Here is a 26,595-nt window from a genome sequence, read left to right as displayed (position 1 = left end):
TGCTTTGCAGCACTTTCAGACCATGCTGAAGTCTAAATTGAATGTCCTAACACTGAAAAAGGAACCCCTCCCAGCAGTCATCTTCCATGAGCCTGAGGCCATCGAGCTGTGCACCACCACACCCTTGATGAAAACCAGGACTCACAGTGGCTGCAAGGTATGTGGCACGTGGCCAGCAGAGGCCTCTCGGTGGGGCAGACCAAAGGACATGTAGCCCTAAGACACTTCTTTCGCAATGGTAACGTTAAAAAAAATGAAAATATAAAATGACTAACAAAATAAGCTCATTGAGTGATGGTAGTATGAATCCAGATCCCAATTTATTTTTCTTAATGATATAATTCATAATTTTGGGTTACACATTAAAGACATAAGTTTAAGGATATGTGATTAAAACAGTGTTCTTGCCATAGTTTTTACAGGCCTGTGGAACTTTGGGCTTCACAAGAAAGTTCTGTCCTTAATAGCAATTCCTCCCTTTGTATTTGCAGTCTGAATAATACATATCTTAACAAGTATAAAACAAAACAAGTTTCTCAACAGTTGTACTCTATGCGTCCTTTGGGGAGTCATTGTGCATTTTTGTTTTGCTTCAGCTCTCAAAAATTATACTAATATTCATGCTTCAGAAGCCATTAAAAACATTTTTCATTTATGTAAGCTATAATGACGACATAGAAAGAAAACTAGAAATGAAATGTATAATTTTGGTAGGCTTTTGGATTCTCACAAGATACTCCTTTTCACATGAGTTGATGAATATAGAAGTTGGTTAAAAAGTAATAAAGGAAATATTTTATGCATATTTTGTCATCAGAAATTTGTTTTGAGTAGTGAAAATAAAATGAGGGGCAGGAAAATGCATGTTTGCATGTGGATTTCTTTTATAACTTTGGAGATACACTCCTTTCCTTATTGCTTTTCAGCTTAGGGAAGCAAAGAAAGATCCATTGCTCTTTCTTGTCGGAGTGTTCTTTTTCCTCCCCAGTTCTTGCCTCGCTGTGGTGGGATTGGAGCCTACTGCAATCACACACGTCCATTCATTCCACAAATACTCATTGGGTGCTCACTGTCTGCTTGACACTGGGGCAGTGTGGGTAAGACCATTGGCATCTTTATGGGGCTTAACTGCTAGTTGGAAGAAGAGGGAGAAAATACAAGTAAACAAGCATCGGCTGATGAGAAAGCCAGTCTGTGAAGAACTTGTGGAAGAATCTTTTGGGCAGAAGAAACAGGGAGTGCTAATTCTCAGAGGTGGACATGGTCTTGTGTATTTTAGAATGGAAAGCAATGGGCCCATTGTAGTTGGGAAGTGGAGAATGTGGTGATGAGTGGTGGGTCCGGGCGGGGGTCTAGGTATAAAGAGCGTTATTGTCATGGCAAGGAGTTTAGACTTTGTTCTGTTCACTATGGGGAACCATCAGAGGGATTTAGGCAAGTGTGTTATGTGACTCCATTTTGAGAAAAGCGATTCTAAATGGTCCTTTTGCTTAGGTGGATGTCTAGCTTCCAAGGGCAGTTGCCAGTGTCTCGGCTTCAACTGATGAGAGTGGATCCCCACAGCTGGCCTTAGGTCACAGTGTATGCCATGCTTTTAGTGAATTGATGATGTGAAAGAATAATACAACTGTTCACTAAATTTAAAAGTGATATGAAATCAAATGGGTTATACTTCCTTTAGAGATTTCCTAAAGTCATTTTGAATTCTGTTCCAGTTGGGGAGAATGGTCCCTCAAAGGAAGATGAAATCCGTAGGGACAAGTATGAAGAGAAGAGTTTAGTTTGATAAAATCTACTGATTATGTTTTAACAGGAGGGAAAAATGCAGTTACGGAGTAAAGGGACTTGCAATCCAATCCAGATATGAAAGAGGTGTGTGTGTGTGTGTGTGTGTGTTATATAATATAATACAATATATTTTATGTGTATATATATATATATATATATATATATATATATATGTATATGTATGTGTATATACATATATATATGACTCCATTTTGAGACAAGCGATTCTAAATGGTCATTTTGCTAAGGTGGATGTCTAGCTTCCAAGGGCAGTTGCCAGTGGCTCGGCATATATATATATATATATATATATATAGAGAGAGAGAGAGAGAGAGAGAGAGAGAAATATTGGCTAGGAGAATAAAAGCCATCATTTTTCTGAAAAGGAGTATATGCTTCAGGATTCATGGCATAACTTTTTTTCCCTGTGTACTGCCTTAGGTCATGTTCATTTATTTCACTTCTAAAAGGATGTTGAAAAAACTAGAAGGCATTCCGAAGAGCACGGCAGGCAGAGCGAGGGTCGGCCTGGCGTCAGTCTGTGTGGCTAGCTAGAGAAGGGCACGTCAGCAAGGCCTTCGCTGGGCACATGGGAGAGCGTCTGCCTTCCAGGTGAAAAGCACATTCCACCGGGCTAGACACACTTTATGAGCTCTCCATCCCTAGAAATCTTGAAGAGGATACTGCAGGCGTAGATCATTATAATCTTGGGATTGGGGATTTGGGCCAAGACCTCTTGAAGTACTTTCAAGGTTTATAATTCTATGTGAAGGGAGAAAACCTCTAAAGCCTCATTCTTCAAATTGTATACTATAACACACTTGACACATTTGAATTTTTGTTTATATTTATTGGGGTGACAGTGGTTAGTAAAGTTACATAGATTTCAGGTGTACAATTCTGTAGTACATCAGCAATATCTCACATTGTGTATTCACCACCCAGAGTCAGTTCTCTTTCCATCACCATATATTGGATCCCCTTTACCCTCATCTATGAAATAAGTCAGACAGAAAAAGTAGAGAACCATATGATTTCACTGATATGTGGGATATAAAACTGAAAACAACAAAAGAACAAGACAAACAAATAAAGATCAAAACTCCTAGATACATTTAAATTTGAACTAAACATACTGGAGTTACGGCCTTTAATTCTCAAGAACAATATTGCATTTGTATTCAGAGTCATATTCTTTCATTGAAAAACAAAAGAAAGTTCAATTTTTGTTGCTTGATATTTTTGTTTAAAATCTTTATCCCCCCTCCCCCCATCATCCTCTGGAACAAAGTGCAGTGTTTCCTCTTTGATTCTTGCTTGCGAGTAACTGGGCTCACAAAGTGCCAGCTGCAGAAGGAGCTGTCCGGGGCTCACGCCTGCCAGGAATAATGAGCACGGTGGAGCCCGCCCAGCTGCAGGGCCGGCCTACGAGCCCTCCCTCTTCACACAGTCCTCGTTTTTTTGGTTTTGTTTTGTTTTTTGTTTTTTGCCTAACAGCTCTCAAGTTGTATTTGTGTAACTTTAGGTTTGGGGAAGGAACAGAGGCAGGAGGAAGCCGAGGAAAGGGGAGTTGAAAATGGGTTATGGTTAGCACCGTCGAGGTCCTGGCTGTCTCAGATTCCCCATTTTCCTCTGATCTGTATTCTCTGTGGGTCCTGGTGGACTGCCCTGCCAGGCTATTCATGTTGCGGGCAGCTGGGTTTTTGTGTGTTCTCCTCTATTGCTGCCACTTTTTTTTTCTGGAGTGGAGTCCTTTAACTGTACCACCCACTGCATAACATTAGGCCGTTCCCACCAGTCCCCTGGCTGGAGCTGGCGGCAGCATCAGAGATGCTGTGTCTGATTTTGCGTGGCAGCAATGGCTTGTCATTCATGTTTTCTCCTGCCTGGCACAATGGAATCCTAGGTGGCTTCAGCTTGTTAGCAAACATTGGTTTCATTAATAGTCATTGAAAACCTACTGTGTACACGGAATTGTGGGGAAAGGAATCAAAGTAGGTGTTGTGGGTAATACAACTTACAGCCAAGTAGAAGCAATAAGTTGAGAGTACTAAAAAAATTGCAAGGGCTTCTGATATTCGTGTGTGTGTGTGTGTGTGTGTGTGTGTGTGTGTGTGTGTGTGTGTGTGAAACCCTTAGAGGGCAGATTTCTGGACCTTCTTTCCAGAGATTTTGATTCAGGCACTCAGCTTAGTGGTGGGGAGCAAGAGCCTCTACTTAGTAGGTTGGTGCAAAAGTAATTGCGGTTTTTATAATGATTTTTACCTTTTTAAACTGCAATTACTTTTGCACCAACCTAATAAAAACAGACCATGTAATTTACATGGTGCCTGGACCATGCTTTGCGTCTGAGGACTTGAACCACAGAGCCATGTAAGTGACATAAGTGAGCACACACCCTGTTAGGTGGGAGATGGAGTGAGAAGTAGTATGTGTGAGCAGGTGGCCTTTGTAGGGTTAGAACGGGTTTGCCACATAGCTGACCAGGAGGCTGACGTCTAAGCAAGGGCCTTAGGGCCTGCTCTCACCTAGGATGCTATAGTTTCCAAGTGTGGCCTCCTGCTGAGTGAGGCACTTGGCCTGGCCTCCTGAGAAAACTTGTTTATGGCCCTTGCTGTCTTCTTCCCATTGGTGAGGGCAGAAACCATCAAACAACCTAGTTTCCAAGAAAAAATTCATGATTCTTAAACCATAACAATTTTTGAATGACTCTTTTTGAGAGTCTTTGCACTCAGGAGTGGCAGTAGTAGTCCCTTAGTTCTCAGAAGGGATGTGATAGGTTTACAGTTTCATGGAACGGAGAAGAGAAGTTTCTGAGCAGAAGGCTTGGCAGGCAATCCTTAAACCCTACCATTTTGTGCATGTGTCACATGGCCAGTTTACAAGTGAATTCCACAGATCCCACTTATAAGAACAGCGCCTGATTTGAATTTAAATCTGTTGAGAATTAGAATCACTTGTATCTATTTTCTACACTTATATCTTTGTGTTTATTTAATCAGTTACGTATTTAATTGATGAGAATTTTTAGTTATGTTTTCTCTTTTTTTTCTCTCATTTTAGCCAAAGTACCATTTTTTTTTTTTTTTTTTTTTTTTTTTTTTTTTTTACCCTTTAACAGAAGGGAGAAACAGTAATTATATCATGTTGTCATCCTTATCAAACACATCTTTGCAGCCCTTTGTTGGGATAGGTCATTTCGGGCATTGCCTGGATCCAATTAAGCCAATTAGGCATACTTTCTCCCTGCAGAATAAGTTTCTGATTTTGATATCAAAACAGAATACCAATAAACTAATAAGATATAAAGTAAGATGCAGGCCCATGATCTTTATTGGTTATTTTCCTCTGAATTCAGAGTGGATGATATTTAATTCTCATTTATTTTTCTCTCCATTCTTTCTCAGACTTCCTTGTAAACACCAAAGCACATAATTTCTGCTTGTCTACAAAATATAGGAAGGTAAAAGTTGATACAAGCTGACATCTGTTGTTTAAGAGACAAGCTTTTCTTTGCCTGCAATTTTTACTCTGTCGACTTATAAATTTTCTGACTTTCTCGCTCCCTCCCTTCTTTACTTTTTTACTCCTAATTTTCTTCTTTCATTTCTTTCTTCATCCACCAGAACATACCATACATCCTTAGGATGTTCCAGGTATTGCTAGGAACACAAAGACAAGCAGTAGTTTTGGATGCTTTGGGTTGAAATAACAGAAAACCTAACTTGAATTGACTTAAATTATTGAAATGGATTTGTTTGCAAATATGCAAATCCACCAGGAGGGACTAGAGAAAGAAATGTTAGAGAGGCAACAAGAGTGTTGACTGCAGAAAAGCTAGGCTTAATGACTGGTGGGAGGTAAGTCCACCGTGTGGGTAGGGCCCCGGCAGTGAAGGGAAAGGCAGTGTTTTCAGGTTGTCAAGGCAAGGGTGCCCTTCCCTTCAGTGCTGTAGCCCCACCCCTTCCCCTGAATACTTATGGAGGATGTTATTGCGTAGATGAAATGAGCCTCAGTTTGAGGACAGGCTACTCTCTCTAGGGCCTCTGCACAGGTAGTCATGGATGACCATCAGGTATCATGTGGTTTGACCTTCTGCATTTGCGAGCTTTTGTCTTACTGGTGTGGAGGGTGCTCTCATTCACTGGAGAAATCCCGAGTTCCCCCTTTTCAGGCTTTCCACTCCATGTTTCTAATTTGGCAATCCATTATTCAAGGTAAGGGTAGAGAAAGAGAAGCATGATGTCAGAAGAGATAATGGATTCAGTCTTGCAAAATTTGAGATCATTAGCGGGACCACCAAGGGGCGGCACCCAAAGGGCACCTTGCTACATGAATTTGGAGTTTCATAGATGTCTGTTTCCTCAAGGAGAATGGGCCAGGAGAAGACTGAAGTGTGAGGCAGGCGTGCACACACACAAACTTACACATATAAACATGCACCCACCTCTAATATTTAATGACCAGAATGAGAAAGAAGAATCACTGGAAAAGGAACGTGATGAAAACCAGAACAAGTTCCTCCTCTCCCACAGGCACTGCAGCTGTTCTCAGCTTTATTCCTCCTTTTTCATCCTCCTGACCACCTGCTCTTGTCTCAGAAGCTAGTCAAGCAGAGAAAACGGCTGTAACTACAGGGACAACTGAGGCCCCACTATTATTGTTTTAGGATTGGTCTTTGTGTATATGTTTGAGATCCAGACAACAGGCTGCTGCTCTGGTACCTAGCATGGAAGGAGATTTTGTCTTATGGTTTTCATGTGACCTCCTTAGCTCTGAGTCCCAACTGATGACTTTCAATTCTGTACTGTGTTCTTCCCATTGATAGCGTGGTGGCTTCTGCACAATTTTTTTATCTTTCGTGAGCTCACTTTTAATTTGATGACTGAAAATCTTTTCATACTGGAAGTGTCTTTATGTCAGCTGACAAAAGTGTTCAGAATGTACGTTGTTACTCTACCTGAATGCTTATGGAGTGGGAGTGCCAACTTCTTTATAGGGTCACTTTTCCCCATCATTGATGGGCGCAGTAGAGTTATTTCCCCCACTGAGGAATTACTTAGGGATTTCTGACACCTTCAAACTACTTATCTTCTGGTGCCCCCCATACTGAAGCCTGGGGCTGAAAATAGCCATTTTACTCTAGGGAACCAGATTTGGCACTGAAGCTTAAGCTTTGGATTCATGTCAAAGACAGTATCTTTCTGAATCTCCAAATTTGTGATGTCACTGCCTACTTTTGTCTGCTTTAAAAACTCTTGAGAGATTGGCAAAATTTATTAGTGAAAACATGGGAAAACAATCTAAACGTCTAGAAGTGATCTAATAGTTTCTCTCCACAATACTATGGAAAACATGCAGTCATTAAAAATATTGTTGTAGAAGTTATACAGACATGGACATTGTTCATAATGTATTAAGTGAAAAAAAGAAAGGTAGTTGCAAAATGTTTTTAGGATCCTATTTTTGTAAAATAAAACCAAAATAATCGTATGCAAAGTTCGAAAGAGAAGGCTCACACTAAAATATGAACAAAAGTGATTTCTGGATAGTTAGCTTATGGGTAAAACTTTTGATTTTCTTGCTTTTTGCATTCCTTAAATTTTCATCAATGAGCAAACACTGCTTCTGTAATAAGTTTGTAAAAGTAATTATTAAAGAAAAATATTTTCTTTGGGTAAGAAGTTTGCCAGGAAAGATATCTGTAAGAAACTCCATTCTAAATGAAGCATTTTAGAAAATATTTTGTTTGGCTGGAGTAGATATTCAAGAAGTAAAAAAATTGTGTTCCTTGTATGTCTGAACACTTCTTTATTCTACCCTCCTTTTTTGGAATGATTGGCCAAGTATAGAAATATAGATTGAAGTAATTTCTACTTAAAATTGTGAAAGCATTCTCCATTGACTTTTTTTTGGTTTTAGGTGTACAAAACAGTGTAATATAGTTAAACACACCCCTCACAAAGTGATAACCCCTTTTCCCAATGTACTATCCCTCTGACATCATATATAGGTGTTACAATTCCATTGACTCTATTCCCTATGCTGTACTCCACATCCTGTGACTATATATATATATATATATAATTATAGTTGATGTCCAACATTATTCAGCTTCAGCTTCACGTGTACAGCACAGTGGTCAGGCATCTACACCGTCCATGAAGTGGTCTCCCTAAAAAGACAGGTGCCCATCTGACACCCTACAAAATCTTTACAACATTATTGATTATATTCCCCAAACTGTCTTTCATATCTATGTGGCAATATTGTGAACACCAATTTGTGCTTTCTAATCCTCTCACCTTCTCCCTCATCCCCACCCCCCTCCCATCTAGCAGCCATCAATTTTTTCTCTATATCTCTGAGACTATTTCTGTTTAGTTTGCTCATTTATTCTGTTCTTTAGATTCCACATATAAGTGAGATCATATGGTATTTGTCTTTCTCCTATGTCTTCTGTGTCTTGGTGTGAATTTTCCCCTGAATTCATCCATTTGGAAGGTAGTGGGTTTTTTCAATTTGGAAACTCTTATTTCTTGGTATTTTAGGAAACCTTAAGTAAAATTCCTACGTTCCCTCCTAATTTTGGAACCATGTGAGAAATAAGAAACATGGTATAGATAGATTAGATAAAAATATCAGTTTTATAAAACTTGCTTTGGAGCATGTGGCTTAGATGTGTAGACTCATTGAGTTTTCTAAAGCTTCCAAATCTTTGTTGAAACCTCTAGCATGTTACTGTTTCCTCTCCCATTCATTTTGTCCTTTTGTGCTTATGACTTAAAAAATATCCATTGTGGTCAGTTTAGTGAGGTTTGGAGAAGAGATAAATCCTGAAGGTTAATTTGCCATCTTTATCCAGAAATCCTCTCTGAATTGTTAAACCTTCTCTAAATGGCTAATTTTAGCTGTTTGAACTTTCCTTGTTTTATATCTTTATCTGAGATGGAAACAGTGATCCTTAATTTACCTTTAAGTTTAAAGAGATATTTATAAAATACTTTGAACTTTTTGCAAGAGCATAGCTGTATAAATAAAATACTGTTGTTGCTCACATATAGCTCCCCTTGGTTTGTATGGAAAGGTCAATGAACTGGAGACAAAATGGTAGCAGATGAGGTATAGCTATTGAAGTGGCAATAAATAACCCATATCGTAAAAAAGGTCATAAACTTTTCTCTTAAATTTGAACAACTATTCTTATTACATCTCTGAGTATTTCAGCTCCTGACTACTCAGCAAGTAAATTATAAAAAACACTGTAACAACAGGTGCAGATGTGTTCCTTGGTGTGCTGGCTGTTCATTTCTTTGTTTTTACTGAAAATATTATACATTCATTTCTTGGCATGAGAAATGATGTCTGGGCTTCTGTGCATATGAGTTCTCTAAATGAGACATTAGTCAGATTGGCGTTTATGAGTCACCAGCCATCTTCATAAGCCAAATCCAGGAGTTATAAAATAATTTACTCTGGAGGTAATGGGGATAAATTAAGTTTATCATCCAAGGAAATAGGAAAGCTACCTCATGAGCTAAAGATCCTACTGAAATTATTCTTTCCCTCCACATTGATGAATTATGCTTTCTCTTTAAAACTTGTTTTTGTGATGCTTCTGAAGAGTGCTAGAATTCTCATATGTTACTATTTCGCTATGCCTGCAACATTTGTTTGGGCAGGAACCGTGCTGTCCATTATTGTAAAGACATTTTACTATTTGTCTGCTCATAGGATGGTACAAAACAGTTAACTTTTCTTCTTAGAGAGCTCATCAGTTCGTTCTTGTGTATAAAAGTCCCTTCTCCTCTCATTCCAAAGGTTTCTTGAAGTCCTTTGACTCCCTTGCTCTTCCTTGCAGCCCCATCCCACAGAGGTCCCTGCCTCGGGGGTAGGGGAAGCCACAGGGGGCTTCAGGGCCCTCCATATAAATCTACAAGATAAACACATCCTTATCTTGATAATAAAATGGAGTCCTTTCTATAGCAGAAACCTGGTTTATTCAACAGAATCTTGATTTTGTTTTTCCTTAGCAAAGGTCAGCTCTCAGAAAAGAAGAAAGAGCTTAGGGAGGGAGATAACTCATCCTGCCATATGTATACTAGAGCCTTGCAGAGAAAAAGAGTCAAAGGAAGGGAATTTAGCGACCCACTGGGACAAAGAAAAAATTAGTTTATTTGTTCAGAGTTATCAAAATCGCCTACTATGGACTTTATGCATTTTTTCCTTTTTTAATTACACATTCTTTTAAACAAAATGAATGCTCACTACTGATAACTGTAAATTTATTAACATATAGGTTTTATGTACTGGATACTAACACATTTAGATATTGTAAATATACATAAAATGGAAATTTTAGAATGATCTGAAATAAATGATCGTGTATGTATATATTGTTAATTGTGATGGCCTCATATCATTATTAGTTTAGACAAGGCTCTTCTTTAATAATAGTGGATGTAAAACCAAATTGTAAGTGGCTTTCATAATTTCAGTATTGTTTAGCTCATCCAGTGGATCATGAGTTTTCTCCCCAGAATGAGGTAGAAAAGGTCACATGCCCGGAGAAGGACCTGGCATCAGCTCCACCCTTTTCTTGTTATCTACGCGTGAGCATTCTTTCTAGTATCTGCAACCTGTCATTTATAGGCAAGAATCTCAGCTGGGTTTTGTTCAAAACAGACTATATATGACCCATCAGTCCACTGAGATGGGCAAACACGGACTGTAATGTTCTGAGAAATCATGCAGTGAGGTGCCCCTGCCAAATCCTTTCCCACCCTAGAACTCCCACCCTTACGAGACTTCCAGTCCTGTGTGTAATGCTGGGTACCTGACATGTGGCCTGGCTGAGGTGCCGGTGTGAGTCTGTAATAAGTAATGCTGAACTTATGTCTTATTTGAAGATCAGAACAACTGAAAATAGAAATTCTAATGCATTCTATCCCTAACCTGGGGGTTTATCTTGTGACCCCCTGGGAGTACATAGTATACTTTGGAGTTGAAGGATTTAGGGAATTGTGCTAAAGACATCGAGGCTGCTTCTTGGCCTGGGTAAGAGGGTGCCAAGATCATTCACTGATGCGTGATTAGTGTTTCGTGAGGAGAAAGTGATGGGCTGGTGTCAGGTGTTTAGATCTAGTCCAAATTCCTCTCTTATACCCCAGGAGAAAACCTAGACCTGTGAGGCTGAGTGCTGTTCTTAACAAATGGATGGAAAATTCAGAATTACCATTTAGCTTTCTTCATTTCTGGACTAATCCTCCAGTGACACTGCTCTTTCTTATTATATCATGGGAGAGATAAGGAAGGAAATCATAATCGCTTGCCTGGATGTTAAAGACATCACAATGAAATACAGCTCCTCTAGCTTTGGCCGAGTGCTGAGATTCATTGACAACTAGCAGCCAGTTATTATAGCCAAGGGGGCTCAGTAGCTCGGGCAAACTCCACATTTGTAGATCAAGTTTTCTTTTCGGGAAGTAGAAAGAGACTTTCTCAATGCTGGGATATTTAGACTTCGGTGTTTTGTGTGTTTTTTTTTTTTTATTCTTATTTTTATTCTTGTTCGCTAGGTCACAGCATATATTCCTGGATGAGAAAGATGCTAAGATCAGCACTATGTGAAATATGGAAAAGTCCAGAGTCTATGAAAGGGGCAGGATGTTATTTTCATTGCATTTTCAGGATAAATAGATTCTTCACCTACCTCATTAATGCTTCGTGGTTTGTCTTTCGGCTTCAGCTTTGACTCATTAAGTAATGATTATGCCGTCTCTGTGAAGGAGGAGGTGGCATTTGAGACATTGTCTCCTCTTTTTTTTTTTTTTTTCTGTTAAGTGTAGCTAACGGTTGGCCAAGGGCCTTGACAATGGTGTTGAAGCAAGATTAAGAATAGAAGCATTCCAGGGGAGTGTTGGTGTAGGGGAGCTGTATTTTCTCCTCCTCCACTCCTTTTTCTTGTCCACTCCACGTTTTTCTTTATTTCACCATTTCCTTCAGTCTCTTTTCTCTCCTACCCCTTTCTTCCCTCTTCCCATTATTCTCCTCTACCCCTCTCCTCCCCACTTCCTGCTTCATTCCCTACTCCTACAGCCTGGATCTCATCTGTCCAGCAAAAGCATGGAGGTCCTCTGATTTAGGTAGGTTTAGATCACCTGCCCAGCCTAAAGAAATCATTTGGGCCCAGACGTGGACTATGCCAGCCTGGAAAGTTCTGCTGTGGTGGAGCTGGGCTTGGGCGGCTTGCTCAGAACTAATTACCTGGACACTCAAAGGGAAGTCAGATGTGTTGGGATGGTGGAAAAGGGAAATGGACACTGCAGAACAACAAAAAAGTGTCCACAGCCAGCAGTACCTTTGTTTTGCTGAGGAGGAAATCCTTTACACAATTATATACTGCGAGATGACAATGCAGAGCGCGTTAGACCTTAGGCCACAAGGTGTCTTGTTTCCTCTCCAGTTTTGGTTCAATGATCACCCAACAGCCAAGTGGGTATTTCAGTGAATGTGGAGATGATATGTAGGGAACTTCACAAGAGGCTCTTGGAACCCATTTTCAAGAGAAGGGATTTCAGTTGGGCTTTGGTGATGGACAGGTAGAGGAGAAAAACTTCATGAGACAGCCTGAGACATTTGTGACAGCATGGGTGAAACGGGGTGATATGATGCTAAGTGAAATCAATGAGACACAAACAGACAAATATTGCATGATCTCACTTGTAAGTGGAATCTAAAATAGTCAATATCATTGAAGCAAAGAGTAGAATAGTGGTTGCCAGGGGCTAGGGGGTGGGAGAAATGAGGAGATGTTGCTCACAGGGTCCAAAGTTTCACTTATGCAAGACGAGTAGGTTCTGGGGATCTAATGCCCAGCACGGTGACTATAGATAACAGTATTGCAGTGATACTTCAAATTTGCTAGGGAGGTAGAGCTTAAGTATTCTTACCACACACACACACAAAGAGAAGCTCTATGAGGTGACGAATATGTTAATTACCATCAGTGTGATGATCATTTCACATCGTGTACATACAGACGGTGCCAAAAAAATGTGTTCACATTATAAGAAAGGGAAACTGTATTAAAATTGTAATACTCAATATATACCGATAACAAAAGATGACTACAAGTCACGTTTGACTTCTGCAATGACAAGAGGTGCTCAAAGTGGTTCCCATCAGTGTCCAGACACTCCTGATTACAGCAAACTACTGCTTGAGCAGCGTTGATCGAAGTGTCCACTTGTATACATTTTTTTGGCATCCTCGTATATCAAAACATCAAGTTGTGTACCTTAAATATACAGTTTTTATTTGTCAATTGTACCCCAGTAAAGCTCAAACACAGTTTAGTAACATTTTGACAAGCACTGAAGTTGTTGAGAAGACAGCTTGCACACCAGGTCCTCTAGCCTTGGCACTTGCTGATGTGGAGGTCACCACAGTCTCCTCCCTCCTGCAGAGAGTCCATGAGAAGGGGCCGGGGCTGCTTTCTGGGTTGATTTGACAATGGAGGCAACAGGCCATTTGCTGTCACTTATCCTGTAGGGTTTTGAGAACTTGTTTGCCTTCCTCCAGGCACGAGGTTTCTCACTACTACTGGCAGAAGGTCCCGTGATTTCTGCTAAATGTAGTGAGGGAGACCCGTGCCCCTTTGTTTGCATCAAGTTCTCTTTTAGGCATCTGCACAAAGGAAAAGCTTTGTCTGCTTTGCGTAGCCAACAGCTGGTGCGTTTCCTTGTGCTCCAGCAATGTGTCTGCCTCGCTTTATTCCAGTTTCTCAAACAGAACAATGGGGAGCCCGTGCAGTGCAGCTTTCAGCGGTCTTGATGTACATATATTTATGCATTAGCCAAGCAAAGTGATTCATTTAAAGAAAGCATAACTCTTCGTGCTGGTTTATGGAGGTTCAATTTCCTGCATAATTAAAGCAGATGCATTGGACATAAACCCACGTATTCCACCCATTCCTCCATGGAAGTGTCTGCTTGTCTTTGTTATTACTTTGCTTATTTTTGTCTGTTAGCCCTTGAAGATTGATTTACTTTACAGTGTACTTAGTTTAAGCCGTTGTTCATTTCTCTGCCTTGATCCAGGAATTATGTTGAAACCATTAGCATCCAATTAGAAACATCAGACTGAATTTAGTGTGTTGATTTGAAATTTAGTCCTCTGGTATGAGATAAATGTCATATTTTCTGTTAGAAATTAACTTAAATATGTTTTACAGTAAAGAATGATAAAAGAATAAATGATGATAATTTCTTTTCTACATGTTCAGGACTCCTGTTCTTTTTGTGAAAACATGTATGTCATAATTAAGCTACTTACTCATACAAATATTCATAGTGTATTTAATAGAAATCATTCTATTCTCTCTGTTCTTTTGTTCCTGGGACCTCCTCCATTGTATTAATTAGAGCAACCTTTTTTTTTTTTTTAATGAAGAATCAGAAAAGGGCAGTGCCTCATGCAGTTTACTTGAAATTGATGATATATGCAAAGACTTGTGATTAAAACAAAAGAGATCATGGACTTAATTTATTAAAGCTCTTAAATGTAAAAAAAAAAAAATCCCTCATCTCCTCTTTGCACTTTTCCTTCACTGTTATGAGCAAAGCTTAGTGGTAGGAAATACTCATTTGCCTTAAGGGAGTTGAATTTTTCTGCTGCATAGACTTTAGTTTATGGCTCATTTCTCCAAGAGAAACATGTTTACCATAAAGATTTGTGATGAGTTCTGGAATAGGATGTATGAACCTGCTTTTTAATGTTTTCCATCACTGCAGCGTTCTCCATTACTGCAGTATATAGTTTTAGATTGAGAATTTTGAGGGGATGTCTGTCTGAATTTTCTCAGGGTGTCAAATAGTATCAGTAATATCCTTAGGTTCTGTCCCTTAAGTCCAGGAAAACCAGCCAATAGATTTAAATCAAAGAGAGAAAGTGCCAATGCTTAACTGATATTTTAAATGGGGAGTAGAGAGTCCATTATCCTTAATTCATGTAAAGAGGCAGAAGAAGCTATTTTCATCTATAGGAAATTCATTTGGGGGCATTAATATATGGCTGAGTCCAAAAGGGAGGGCATTTATATGTCTGAAATGATTCTTTTCATTAACCAGTGAAATATCGGAAAACTCCATTGTACTAGTTATCTGTTACTGCATAAAAAAGTACCCTAAAGTTTTAAGCAACAGACATTTATATCACACCATCTCTGTGTTTGAGGAATCTGAGTGGGGCTTAGCTGGCTGCCTCTGCCACGGTTTCTCTCCTGTGGTTGCCTTCAAGCTGGTTTCCCCTGGAACCAGCAAGTGAGAGAGCGGGAGAGGATGAGCAAGACAGAAGACAGAGTCTTTTTGTAACTTAAACTTGGAATTGACATCTCAGAAGCCAGTCATAGCAAGGTCCAGCCTGCACTCAAAGGGAAAGGATTATACAAGAGCAGGGACGATATAGGAGGTGACGATAGTTGGGTGCCATTTTAGGAACTGCCTTCCACATTTGCTGACCACTTTTTCAGATCTCATTCCACTAATTCATCAACAAGCATAAATTGAACTTGTTGCTCACAGTCTAGTAATCTAAGTACTGTGATTAACGTGATCGCCCTTTACCCTCCTTAGACCATGTCCATCCGTAGTTTCAGGTATTCCTTGCTGCTCTGAAGTTCCTTCTTGATTCATTAAGATGCTTTCATACCCTGCACCCCTCCTCCGACCCCCACTCCAGTTCAGTGTTGTTTTGAATACCTGAACGTGCTAGACTGGCCTTTCTACAGACCTAGTTTTTGCTCTAATTATATCTTAAGCATTTGTGTAAAGTACTTTTGCATCAAATGTGCCCAAAGAGGATGTCACCCCTTCATAAGGTAGTCTGTTTGGGTATCAATTTAAAGACCACACAACTCACATTCTGAATTTATGATGTACCATTGTTTTTCTTCATGTGGAGCTCCCATTTTCCCATCAAAGTTGGAGGGAGGTGTTAGTGTAATTTATGATTGACTGAACCCAACAGGAACCACGTGGGAGAGCCCTGTCCAAATCATCAGAAGTAGATATTGGTGTCGTTTAACTAGCGAGTCAATGCCGGAGGCATTGGCTAGATTATTTTTCTTGTGTAGTAGAGAAAGAAATAGGCAATTGACTAAGTTGTTGCTCCATTGTGAGCTAATGAAACATTCTTGAAATGTTAATGAAAGTTCTGTGTGAGGTATGTTGGTTTATCAGCCATTCCTGTCTGTTTGCCATTTGGCTATGACATCATGAAAAAATATTTCTTCTTTATCATGAAGAAATGTCTGCACTCCCATGTTCATTGCAGCATTAGTCACAATAGCCAAGAAGACGTGGAAACTACCCAAGTGAGGAGATGTTCCATTGATGGACCGTGAGGGTGTTATGCTCAGTGAAATAAGTCAGACAGTAAAAGACAAATACTGTGTGATCTCACTTATATGTGGAATCTAAAAATACAAACTCATAGAAACAGAGAAGATTGTTGATTACCAGGGGCTGGGGCATGCAAGAAATGGGGAGATATTGGTCAAAGGGTGTAAACTTCCAGTTGTAAAATGAATACATTTCGGGGATCTAAGGTACTGCCTGGTGACTATAGTTAATGTACTGTATCATATACTTGGAAGTTGCTATGAGAGCAGATCTTAAATGTTCTCACCATAGCAACAATAACAAAGTGATAATTATGTGAGATGAAAGATGTGTTAATCAACCTAATGGCGCTAAACATTTTGCAATATATACGGGTATCACATCATGACACTGTACACCTTAGACTTCCACGATATTATATGTCAATTATGTATCAATAAAGCTCGGTAAACAAGAGAAACGATTTTTGAAGTCTGTTATATATGCATAAAACTTCCTGCTTTTTTTTTTTCCGTGATGTTTACTCCCAGCCCCAATGACCTAGCTAGTTAATTCGGATGATTATGTCTCATTTGGCAGAAGGGGGAGTTTAACACTTTACTTTGCTAATGAGATGGTTGTGGATGAAGGATTTAGAATTGTGTGTTCTGTTTTTATCTTATTTATTTATTTATTTATTTATTTATTTATTTATTTATTTCTGCTGAGAAATAGTGCCTCTTTTGAGATGAGAAATTTTAATCAAGCAGACAGTGTAGGGATTTTCTCTTTTCCTAAGTGACTACATGGATGACCTGTGTCTATTCCACTCACTAGGCTAACGCATGTGTGAGGCCATAGTCAAGGATTTTATCCACATAATTAACCTGGACTTGGTCCCTGGCCACAGGATTTTGGAGTCAGAAGCGATTTCTGATGCCACCTTTCAGTAGTTACCTGTCCTTCAGTCACTTAACCATCTGAGTCTCTCTTATATCATCTGTCAAATGGATTGGCGAGGTTGTTGGGAAGCCTAAGTAAGATCGTGACAGGTAGTGGGTGCCCAACAAGATAGCTACTGCTTTTCTCACTTTTATTTTTATTTTTGAAATCAATTCAATTGTTTTTTTAAAAAGCGGTTCTTTTATTAGTTGTTTCATTCACAACTTTTAAAAAACACGTATCATAAAATTGACCATTTTCACCATTTTGAAGTATATCACTGCCAGTGACATTTAGTACATTCACAATGTTGTGTAATCATCACCACTCGTTCCAGAACATTTCATCACCCCAAAAGGAAAGCTTGTACCCATTAAGCAGTCACTTTCCATTCCCTACACTCTAGCCCCTGGCAACCGCTAATCTACTGTCTGTCTCTATGAATTTGCTTTTTCTGGATACTTCATATAAAAGGAATCATACGGTATGTGACATTTTGTGTCTGGCTTCTTTCACTTATCATAATGTTTTCAAGGTTTCCCCTTTTTATTTTATGTACTGTTTCACCAATGTATGCTAGTCACAGGAAGAATTAAATGAGGGAAATAATTCCAAGTGTGTGCTCTCCAAATGGTGGGTAGTATCATCTTTGTAGGACAACAAACTCTGTGAGCCATCCAAAGACAGAAAGTCAAAGTGGGACTGATGCCAGCAAATGCATTTCTAAATCACCTTCTACTACAACAGCTTCCTTTCTTTTAAACCCCCTACCCTTTCCATCCATTGTTCTCTCTTCCCTCTCTTATACCTCCTCATTCCCCTTTCTTTCCCATCCCTTCATATTTTTCCTCTTCTCTCTCTCTCCCTTCCATCCATTCTCTACTCTCACCTGTTTATTTTTTTTCCTTTTTGTCTCTTCATTACCTCTTTTGTACTCTTTGTGTAAAGGCAAAACTACAATCAGTTACTACTTGACTTGAAGTTTCTGTTTGTGGGTATTTATCCCAAGGACATAGTAGAAATCATTTAGGTGAACGTTTGGGATCAGATAAAAAGTTCAATATAAGGAATGGGCATTAAAAATGGTGATACATCTCTTAGAAAGAATACTATATAGTCATGAAAAATCATGCTTAATTTTGTATTAAATTTTGTATTAAGTGACAGAGTATAGATTTAGAGATGAAAAGACGTTTTTACAAAATAATACTGCTACTCATACTGGTCCTCAGATTTTTAATAACTCACCTAATTATTACACGTACTCTGTGTGCATCTTTATGCAGAACAAAAAAGGTATAACATTTAAAATTATAGTAGTCTTATCACAGGGGATAGTTACTAGTGGCTTATAGTTTTCTTCTTTGTGCTTTCACTAGCTTCAGAATTTTCAACAATGCACATACATGAACTTTTAGAATCAGATAAAAGGACAGTAAGCATTGTTATTGCAAGTATGTTAGTGGATTAGCTCAATCCTTGGTTGTGAAGCCAGAGGTCAATCTTTAGCATAAAGGAAGAACACACACTGACTGAGGGCTCTCAAATGGGATGATTTTGTGCCCAGGGGACATTGACAATGTCTGGAGACATTTTTGGCTGTCACGATGAAGGAAGTGCTACTGGCGTTTAGTGAGTAGAGTCCAGGAATTCTGCTAAACATTCTAAAATGCACAGGATATTCTCTCCCCACCATCAATGAAGTATTATCTGGCCCACATGTGGGTAGTGCCAAGGATGAGAAACCTGCTTATTGGCTAGTTAAAATATTTTAAATTAGCTCATTGGATGATATCAGTGGAAGCGGTCACATCACTTGGGTTGTCTCTAATGGGTATAGAGAATTAATTTACTTTCAAGTGACACTATGCTGAGCTAATTATCTAAGGATTTGAGATAAAATCAAACTGTTTTTCTACTCATACACCTGCTATCTGACTGATGTATCTTTTTGTTTTTAATCCTGGGCTCTTTATCTTAAGAAGAAGCCAGGCAATATATTTGAGGTTAGTACGTGGATACTAATTTAGGTCACAGAATTCCATGAAAGAAATGAGTAAAGGTAATTGCCACATGGAGAATCCTTAAGTCGTGCATAATGAAGAAAGAGTTCTGACTGAGGGAATAGTGCCACCTACTGAATTGTGTTTGTGTTTTCTCCAGGTTCTAATATATGCAGGTTTATGCCTGGAAGTGCTTCTTTCAATTATTGATTTTGCACATTTTCTTAAGCAGTTACCGCCAGTACTTTAAACAATATTTAGTTATTATTGGATCAAGGTGTAATTAGAAACAGCTGTGAGTACTGTGTGCCATCCAGCTCCTGAAGTAGCAAAGTCAATTGTACTTGAAGACCTTGGATTGATTAATAGAGATTGTATCTGGCAGTTAAAACAAATCTGTTTCCGGTTTGAATGCTACCAGCCGGTCCCATTTTACCAAGATAACCAGAAACATTAAAAATACATTAAATGCAACATTTCCGAATGTCACCAAGTTTTTAAAAAAGAAATTAAAGCACATAGTGGTGGTCATAACAATATTGTCAGCATTTCATCATTTTTTCAGAATTTTAGATTTGATCTTTACTCTCTGCATATTTTTAAATGGACATTTTAAATGTTCTCATCTTTTGCCTAAGTATTTAAAAAATTTTGTGCATTACAGTGCAAACATTTTGGTATATCTGTTTAATAATGACTGCAATTTTAGATAACTTAGAAAATCATTTTGAATTACATGTTGAACTGGATGGGTCAGCTAATTTGTTACTATGGTGAATCTCTTTATTGGGAATAGTTTGTCTCATAAAATTATATGCCTCTGTGTAATATGTTAATTCTTGCTCTTAATCAAACATTTCATTACATAATGAGCTTGGATTAATTTGTATCCTGAATCTAAAAGCTCATTCATACAACATTCAAAATGGAACACACCAGCGAGGAACTAGCATTTTGTTTCAAAGTTTTCACAATATATGCCAATAGTAAACATGAGGATTTGTGACAATTTTCAAGGCCAGAAAAGCATACAGTGACAATGAAGGCAAAAGCTGGATTTCACATGTTTATTTATACTGACTTGTTGGTTGGAAAGCTAGTTTTATAACATTGACTGTTCACTTTATTGCTCTGGAATGGGGACTGCCTGTCACGTGAGTACAGAGGGGCCAGAGTGTGAAGCGGGTCCCTCTTCATAATGTCATCACACTTGGGAGTAGGGGGGCTGTGGTCCACAGAAAATGACTGGAGACTTGACTTTGAGAAGATGGGAAGCGGCCATATTCCTCTCCTGATCCTTTATTGTCTGAGTGTATCCTTCCTTTCCTGTAGCCAATTGTAAGTTTTTCTTCTCCCAGATGTCAGCAGTCTGTGCACCTATAAAAGGAGATGGTCCTACTAAGTGCCAGTAAGTAAATGAAAAACAGGGTACCCTCTGGCTTCCTGGATAACACAGAAGTTAATATTCAAGGACTGGATTCAAGAACAATGCAGATGTCTGTGTCTGAACTGTTCTGTTCAAAGACAGCTACCTCTGCCTCCAGAGAGGGTTTGCACCCAGCCCCAAGGATGATATTACTAGAACATAACTCGCCTCCCCACGCTTATCGAAGTTGTTTGACAGTGATTGATTTGGCGATAGATAAATATTTAGTACTTCTTTTAACCTAGGCTGACTCTTGGTGCCCCTTTCAGAGAACAGTGAACCACTTTAAGAACTGAATTTTGCTTGATTGACCTTTTGATTTATTCAGAGCAATGTTGACTCCTGAGACCTTGGCTTTAATTGCTGAATAGGATTAATTAGATTCGTGGCTGGCATGAGTGTTTTCTGGTGCCTTTTGAGAGAATGGACATTTTGCCTGGCCTGTAGTTGCATAGAAAGTGAATCACTCCTAAAGTCTGGCTATCATGGTAATTTTTGTGTGTGAATGGGATTTCTTTACTCTTTTCACATTTTTCTGTTTGCTTGCATAGAACAAGCTAGTGTTTATTTAAAGGTTATTTATGCTCACGTGTTAAGGGTTGAATTGTGTCACCATCCAAAAAAATTAATGTCACCTCACCTCCAGTATCTCAGAATGTGACCTTATTTAGAATAGGGTTGTTATAAGTATAATTAGTTAGGTTAAGGTGAGGTTATATTGGTGTAAGGAGGGCCTCCGATCAAATATGACTGGTCTCCTTATAAAATGGGGGAATTTGGGCACAGGCACAGGGAGAGTGCTTTGTAACTATTGGAGTTATGCTGCCACAAGCCCAGGACATTCCAGAAGCTAGGAGAGAGACCTGGAACAGCTCCTTCCCTAGCATGGCCCTGCCCACACCTTGACCTTGGACTTCTAGCCTCCTTCGCTGTGGGATAATAAACTTCTGTTGTTTAGGCCACTCAGTTTGTGGTAGTTCATTATGGCAGCTCCAGGAAATGAATATGTCTGCCATTACGGACACTGCCCTTTCTCGTTAAGTTCCACTAACATTTATGAGCATCTACATTGTGCCAGAAGCTGAGCTAGGTGCCAATGACACAAAATGAATTAAGCCTTCCAGGAACCCAGTCTAGCGGGAGACGTGGAAAGAAATGGATTGGGAAGTTTGAAGTCCCTCTAAGTTCCTAGTCACCAACTTTAAATAGAGACATGAAATTACCTAAGAAGCCTACTAAATAGGTCCCGAATTAACCACCTTCTATAGTGACTATGCAAGTCACCACTGTCCTCATCTCCACTCAACCAAGAACTTTCTACTACTTCTCTTGTGAGGTTTTTTAAAGATGAGATTTTTAAAGACTTTTAGGTTATTTTCTTTAAAGAGAGTAAACAGGACCTTTCCCAAAGGGCAGTTTACTTTTCTTGCTGTCAATGTCACACAGGCATCGCTTTGCCCCTTTCCATGTGGCCCTGCGCTGCTCATCTCTCGGGTGCATGGCTGGGACTTGCACACTCAGTAGTGGAAGGTCTGCCCGCCATGGGCACATGAGGGCACATGTGTGTGAGCAGGAGTCCAGAGGCACCGAGGGCTATAAAGCTATTGAGAGGACACCCCCTCATGACATCATTAGTTGAGCTTCTAGTCACAGTTCAGTTATAGCTAAGGTTTGAGTGTCTGATGTTTAACAACTTTTAACACCAGCTGATAAAAGCACACTGACATTTATTTTGGTAATAAAGCTGAACAGATGCAGGATTGCCAAGGGCTACTTAAGGGCAAAGTGTCCTTGAGAAATATCTTCTTCTTTATGTGACCACTTCAGTTTCTGGGTGGAGCCAGTCTGGTTCTTTGCTGTGATTTGTGCAAGTGATGTTGCTGGATGGTTGCCATGGTTACTTGAGCCCACTGGGCAGCAGGACAGGTTTTCATTGTAATTAGTGTGAACACCATAACCCAACTGTGGGTACTGCTAGCCACCTCCCTCTTTAACTCATGCAGTCACTGCAAGGGGGATGGAATAAGAAAGAGAAGCAGTCCCTTTTGTATTGTTCCCTCCGCTCGTATTCATGGGGAGGAGACCATGGCCAACTTGGGGGATAAAGACAAACCAGATTGTTGTTACAAATGTGCTTCTTCGTCATAATGTTTGCATCAGCAACTATCCCAAGATAGTAATGAATAAATACTTTCTAGATAGTGGGGATTCAATTTAATAGACTTATGTACAACTTCATATGTCATCTGGTTGAGAGAACTACACGGCAATGAGATGAAAATAAAAAAAAAATATCTACTGCTATAGAGATAATATTTCAGTTTTGGTGTGTAGAAGTCCCTGTGTTTGCCAATACAAAATTTTAAATAATTTAACTTCCTATGGAGCCATCATGGCTTGGTGGAGCTAGCACAAACATGGTGGGCTTTGGAGCCAGGGGGATTTGGGTTCAAGTCCCAGCCCTGTATTTATCTAGTTTTGCATTCCTAGGGAAATCACTCAGCTTTTCTAAGCCTCAATTTGTTCATCTTTTAAAACTATGACGTAAATACCTATTTACGGTGTATCTGTAAGCACTGGAAAGAATGAACATAAGTGATCTGAGATTAAATAATAGACACTCAATGCATGATGGTGATTATTATTATTATTATTATTATTAGTTTTTAGTTTAACAATTAATTGAAATAAGCAAAAGCTCACAGTTCTTACTGCAGTGTTGGTAGAATAGTCATTAAATAGCTTTGGTTTTCCAACTATTGTCATCCTGGAGTAAGTCCACTATATTGAAATGAAAGGATTCTTTGGCTTTGAAGTCCCCCACCCCTTATCAAAGATTCTCCTTTTAGCAATGAAAGTAATAAATAAGTCTCTTTGCACATTTCACCTTTATACACTTGGAACTTTGTGTGGTTATACCAGCATCAGAGAGACTTTCCATAATTGCTGAAATGCTGCCGCTAGTTAAAGGGAGAAAATGCAGTGCTGCCATTTGGGCCAAGATTTTTAAATGTTTTTCTGTTTCAGTTTCTAGAGGGAATTTAGAGGGAATGCGTTTTCCTAGGCTTGATCACGCTTCCAAAGAGGGCTCTGTGATGAGGGTGCAATTATTGAGTCTCGTTACAGCCTCCTCGGATATACCTGTAGCTGTTGAGACTACGTGACGTTTTGGGGACTCTCGTGTAAAAGTCCCAATCCATTTACCTTTTGCTGGAAGCTTGCTTAGTCATTTACGCCCTCACAAAATGTGTAACTGTGATGTCCCGGGATGGGGGAGGGGGCGGGAGATACAGACAGAGCCCCTGACGGCTCTTACTGCACAGGAAGGATGCATAGGCTCATCAGTGGCAACGTCACATCTGAAGGAAACTTCTGTCCTCAGAGGAGTGTGAGCTGCATGGAAGCTAGGCAAAGGGAAGGCAAGGAGCAGGTAGGTGGCAGTGTTTTCCAGACTGTCCGAGAGACAGAGAGACAAAAAGCAGACAGACAGACAAACAGACAGACAGGCATTGTCTCTGGCATATTGGAGTTTTCCAGCCACATAGTGGATTGGGTTAGTTCATTATACTTTTTCATTGTCCAGAACACTGGTTCTCAAAGATGAGGGGTGCGATTTGGTCCCCCAGGGGACATTTGGCGCTGTCTAGAGACATTTTTGGTCTTCACAGCTCGGGCAATGTGAACGGTATCTAGTGGGTAGAGGCCAGAGATGTTGCTAAGCATCTTCATTTTTTTAAGCCGCTAAAATGTGGGATATTAATTAAAGAAGTTGTTGGTCTGTTCTGACTAATAAAACAATGAAAAAGACAAGTGCAAACATGAGGGGACGCTGGCTTGTGGCCATCTATTTGAGACTACGTGGAGAAATTCATCTCAACCATGTGCAAAGATACAAAATTAACGGTGCGTCTATATGTTCTAGTGTTTATATGTACACATGTTGTCGTTTGAATCATGTTTTAAAATCAAAGCAGCCATTAAAACCCCTCTATCAGTATTTTACATGATGGGCGGAAGCTTATTAATATCTTAGGCAGTTTTTTAGTGACTTCAGGTTCTTAAACCCAGCGTGAAGATTTATAAATTAACATATTATCCCTTAAATGCTAAATGTTGCATGTAAGTTTAGGTTTTAGATGAGAAACGTGGAATACAAAGATTTTCTTTCCCCCAGACCATTCCCAGTTGGTTGCACATCTCAGGAGCCGATGCTTGTGACTCTCCAAGTTGTAATTTAAACTTCCTAAATTACCTCCAGACCCATCTTTTTCATGTACCACAATGGGAAAAACTCAGTGCTTTGGCTCCAAATGTGTTTCTCTTTTATTTTTCTCTCTCCAAAACCCTACCTCCTTTGGGGAAGCATAATTATTATTTTGTGGAAACTGAGCAGGAGCATTTTCTATGAAAGCTTTTTGTTTTTCTGTGATTTTTCTTTTTTTCTTTTTGAGAGACCTTTGCCATTGCATCTGGCAGGTGGTGTGGCTCCTTTGGAGAGTCTTTCAAACTCGTGATGTCGCCACGTTTTAAGATCTTTGTGGGATGGCTGTAAGGAGAAATTAAGCTTTGCAACTATGCAGAGAATTGACCTGGCAAACACATTAGAGGTAGATTATCCTTTATTACTCCCTAAATAGCACCTGGAGAATGTGTTGTGCATGGCCATTTCAGAACCTAGCAGGAGCTTTGTTGCCAAGAAACAGAAAGTTCAGATTTTGCTCAATATGCTTACTACACTTTGCTGGAGAAACCCTCAATGGTATACCAGCTGCCTGCATGAAGACCAGCCTCCCACAGGCATATGAGGCACATAGGTGAATGTATATGGAGTCTACATGTCAACTACGGTAAGTATGCGATGGCCCATTTTTAAATATTTGAGGAATGGGATGATTTTCAGAAAAAATGTCTATTCTCATGTTTTATTTTATTTTCATGAATATAGGGCTCCAATATATGGTTTTAGGGCATGGGAGGAAAAGGAAAGGGGGGTCCACTTATACACCTCAATAAAGTAGAACCTATATTCTAGGCATTTTTTTCTCTTTGGGTTTTCTTCATGTTCTAAGTGTCAGGTTCTACAACATGGTCAGATCAAGTTGATTTGGGTTGTCAGTTGCCTCAGTAATTAATAGAGAATTTTGAAGGGTGTTGAGGAAGAACTGAACCAAAAATGAAAGCAGCTCTTTTTGCTGCCTATAATATTAGTTAGGATGGAATGTCGTGCTATGGTGACAGACATTCCCCCAAGTGTCATTAACCAAATGCAATGCAGGAGCCCCAGGCTTATGGAGACTACTTCATATGGCTTTTCACAGGGCACAGTAAGGAGCAGTAGAGCATGGACAGCCACACATGGGTTCTTTAATGCAAAAAAGAGACACATATCACTTTTGGTCAATTTTACTGGCAAGAGAAAGTCTTATAGCCAAATCTAATTTCAAAGAGAGAGAGGAGTGGGATTGTTCTGTGTACTAGAAATAGAAACTGGATATCAGTAAATAGTAGTTATATTTACTTCGTGTCCCATTCCATTGGACACACACCACATACATACAGATGTTTAACCCTAAGCCCAATTATGACATTGGCCCCCAAGGGAAAATGAAGTCCCATTAGGGGCAACTTTGGGGATGTAGCTCCGAATAGGAGATACACAAAGAGTCAGATTCTTCTGATTCACGATCTTTACTCGACAGGTAGTGGAAAGACATTTTGTTTTAGGGGCCACCCCTCCACCCTAGACTCAGTTATAAACCAGCTCAATATAATCCCTGAACTGAGAATATTTAATTTAGTCATGTCTTTTTAAAAAATAAATAAAGCTCAGATTAATTTTTTCTTTTTCTTTTCTTTTAAAACAGTAGGTCAAATATCAGTGACACATACATCCACAGATGTGAGACACTTTCCCTGAATCTCATTTTCAAGGTCTGTTGAACAGACTAAAGGCAAATATGAACCAAGACAAAAAGACTTTAAACATATACGTATAGAGTTAAAGGTGATACTATCAGAATTTACTGCTGCAGATTTAACCTCCATTTTTTCTTTT

At 39.4% G+C, this 26,595-nt stretch overlaps 1 protein-coding gene across 2 annotated transcripts in view; it reads left to right on the top strand.

Moving 5' to 3' along the window:
• PID1 (phosphotyrosine interaction domain containing 1) overlaps positions 1-26,595 on the top strand; it is a 215,280-nt gene that overhangs the window by 103,314 nt on the left and 85,371 nt on the right. For both annotated transcript variants that reach the window (XM_019737408.3, XM_019737407.3), the window contains one exon: positions 11-157. In XM_019737408.3, the coding sequence (XP_019592967.2) occupies positions 23-157 (135 nt within the window). In that variant the 5' untranslated portion in view covers positions 11-22. The remainder of the gene's footprint in view (positions 1-10; positions 158-26,595) is intronic.

This window comes from Rhinolophus sinicus, chromosome 17 (genome assembly GCF_057876585.1).
Source record: "Rhinolophus sinicus isolate RSI-liver-muscle chromosome 17, RSI-T2T, whole genome shotgun sequence".
NCBI classification, from domain to species: Eukaryota; Metazoa; Chordata; class Mammalia; order Chiroptera; family Rhinolophidae; genus Rhinolophus; species Rhinolophus sinicus.
Note: the sequence above shows the minus strand (reverse complement) of the source record. Positions and strands in the feature narration are given on the sequence as shown.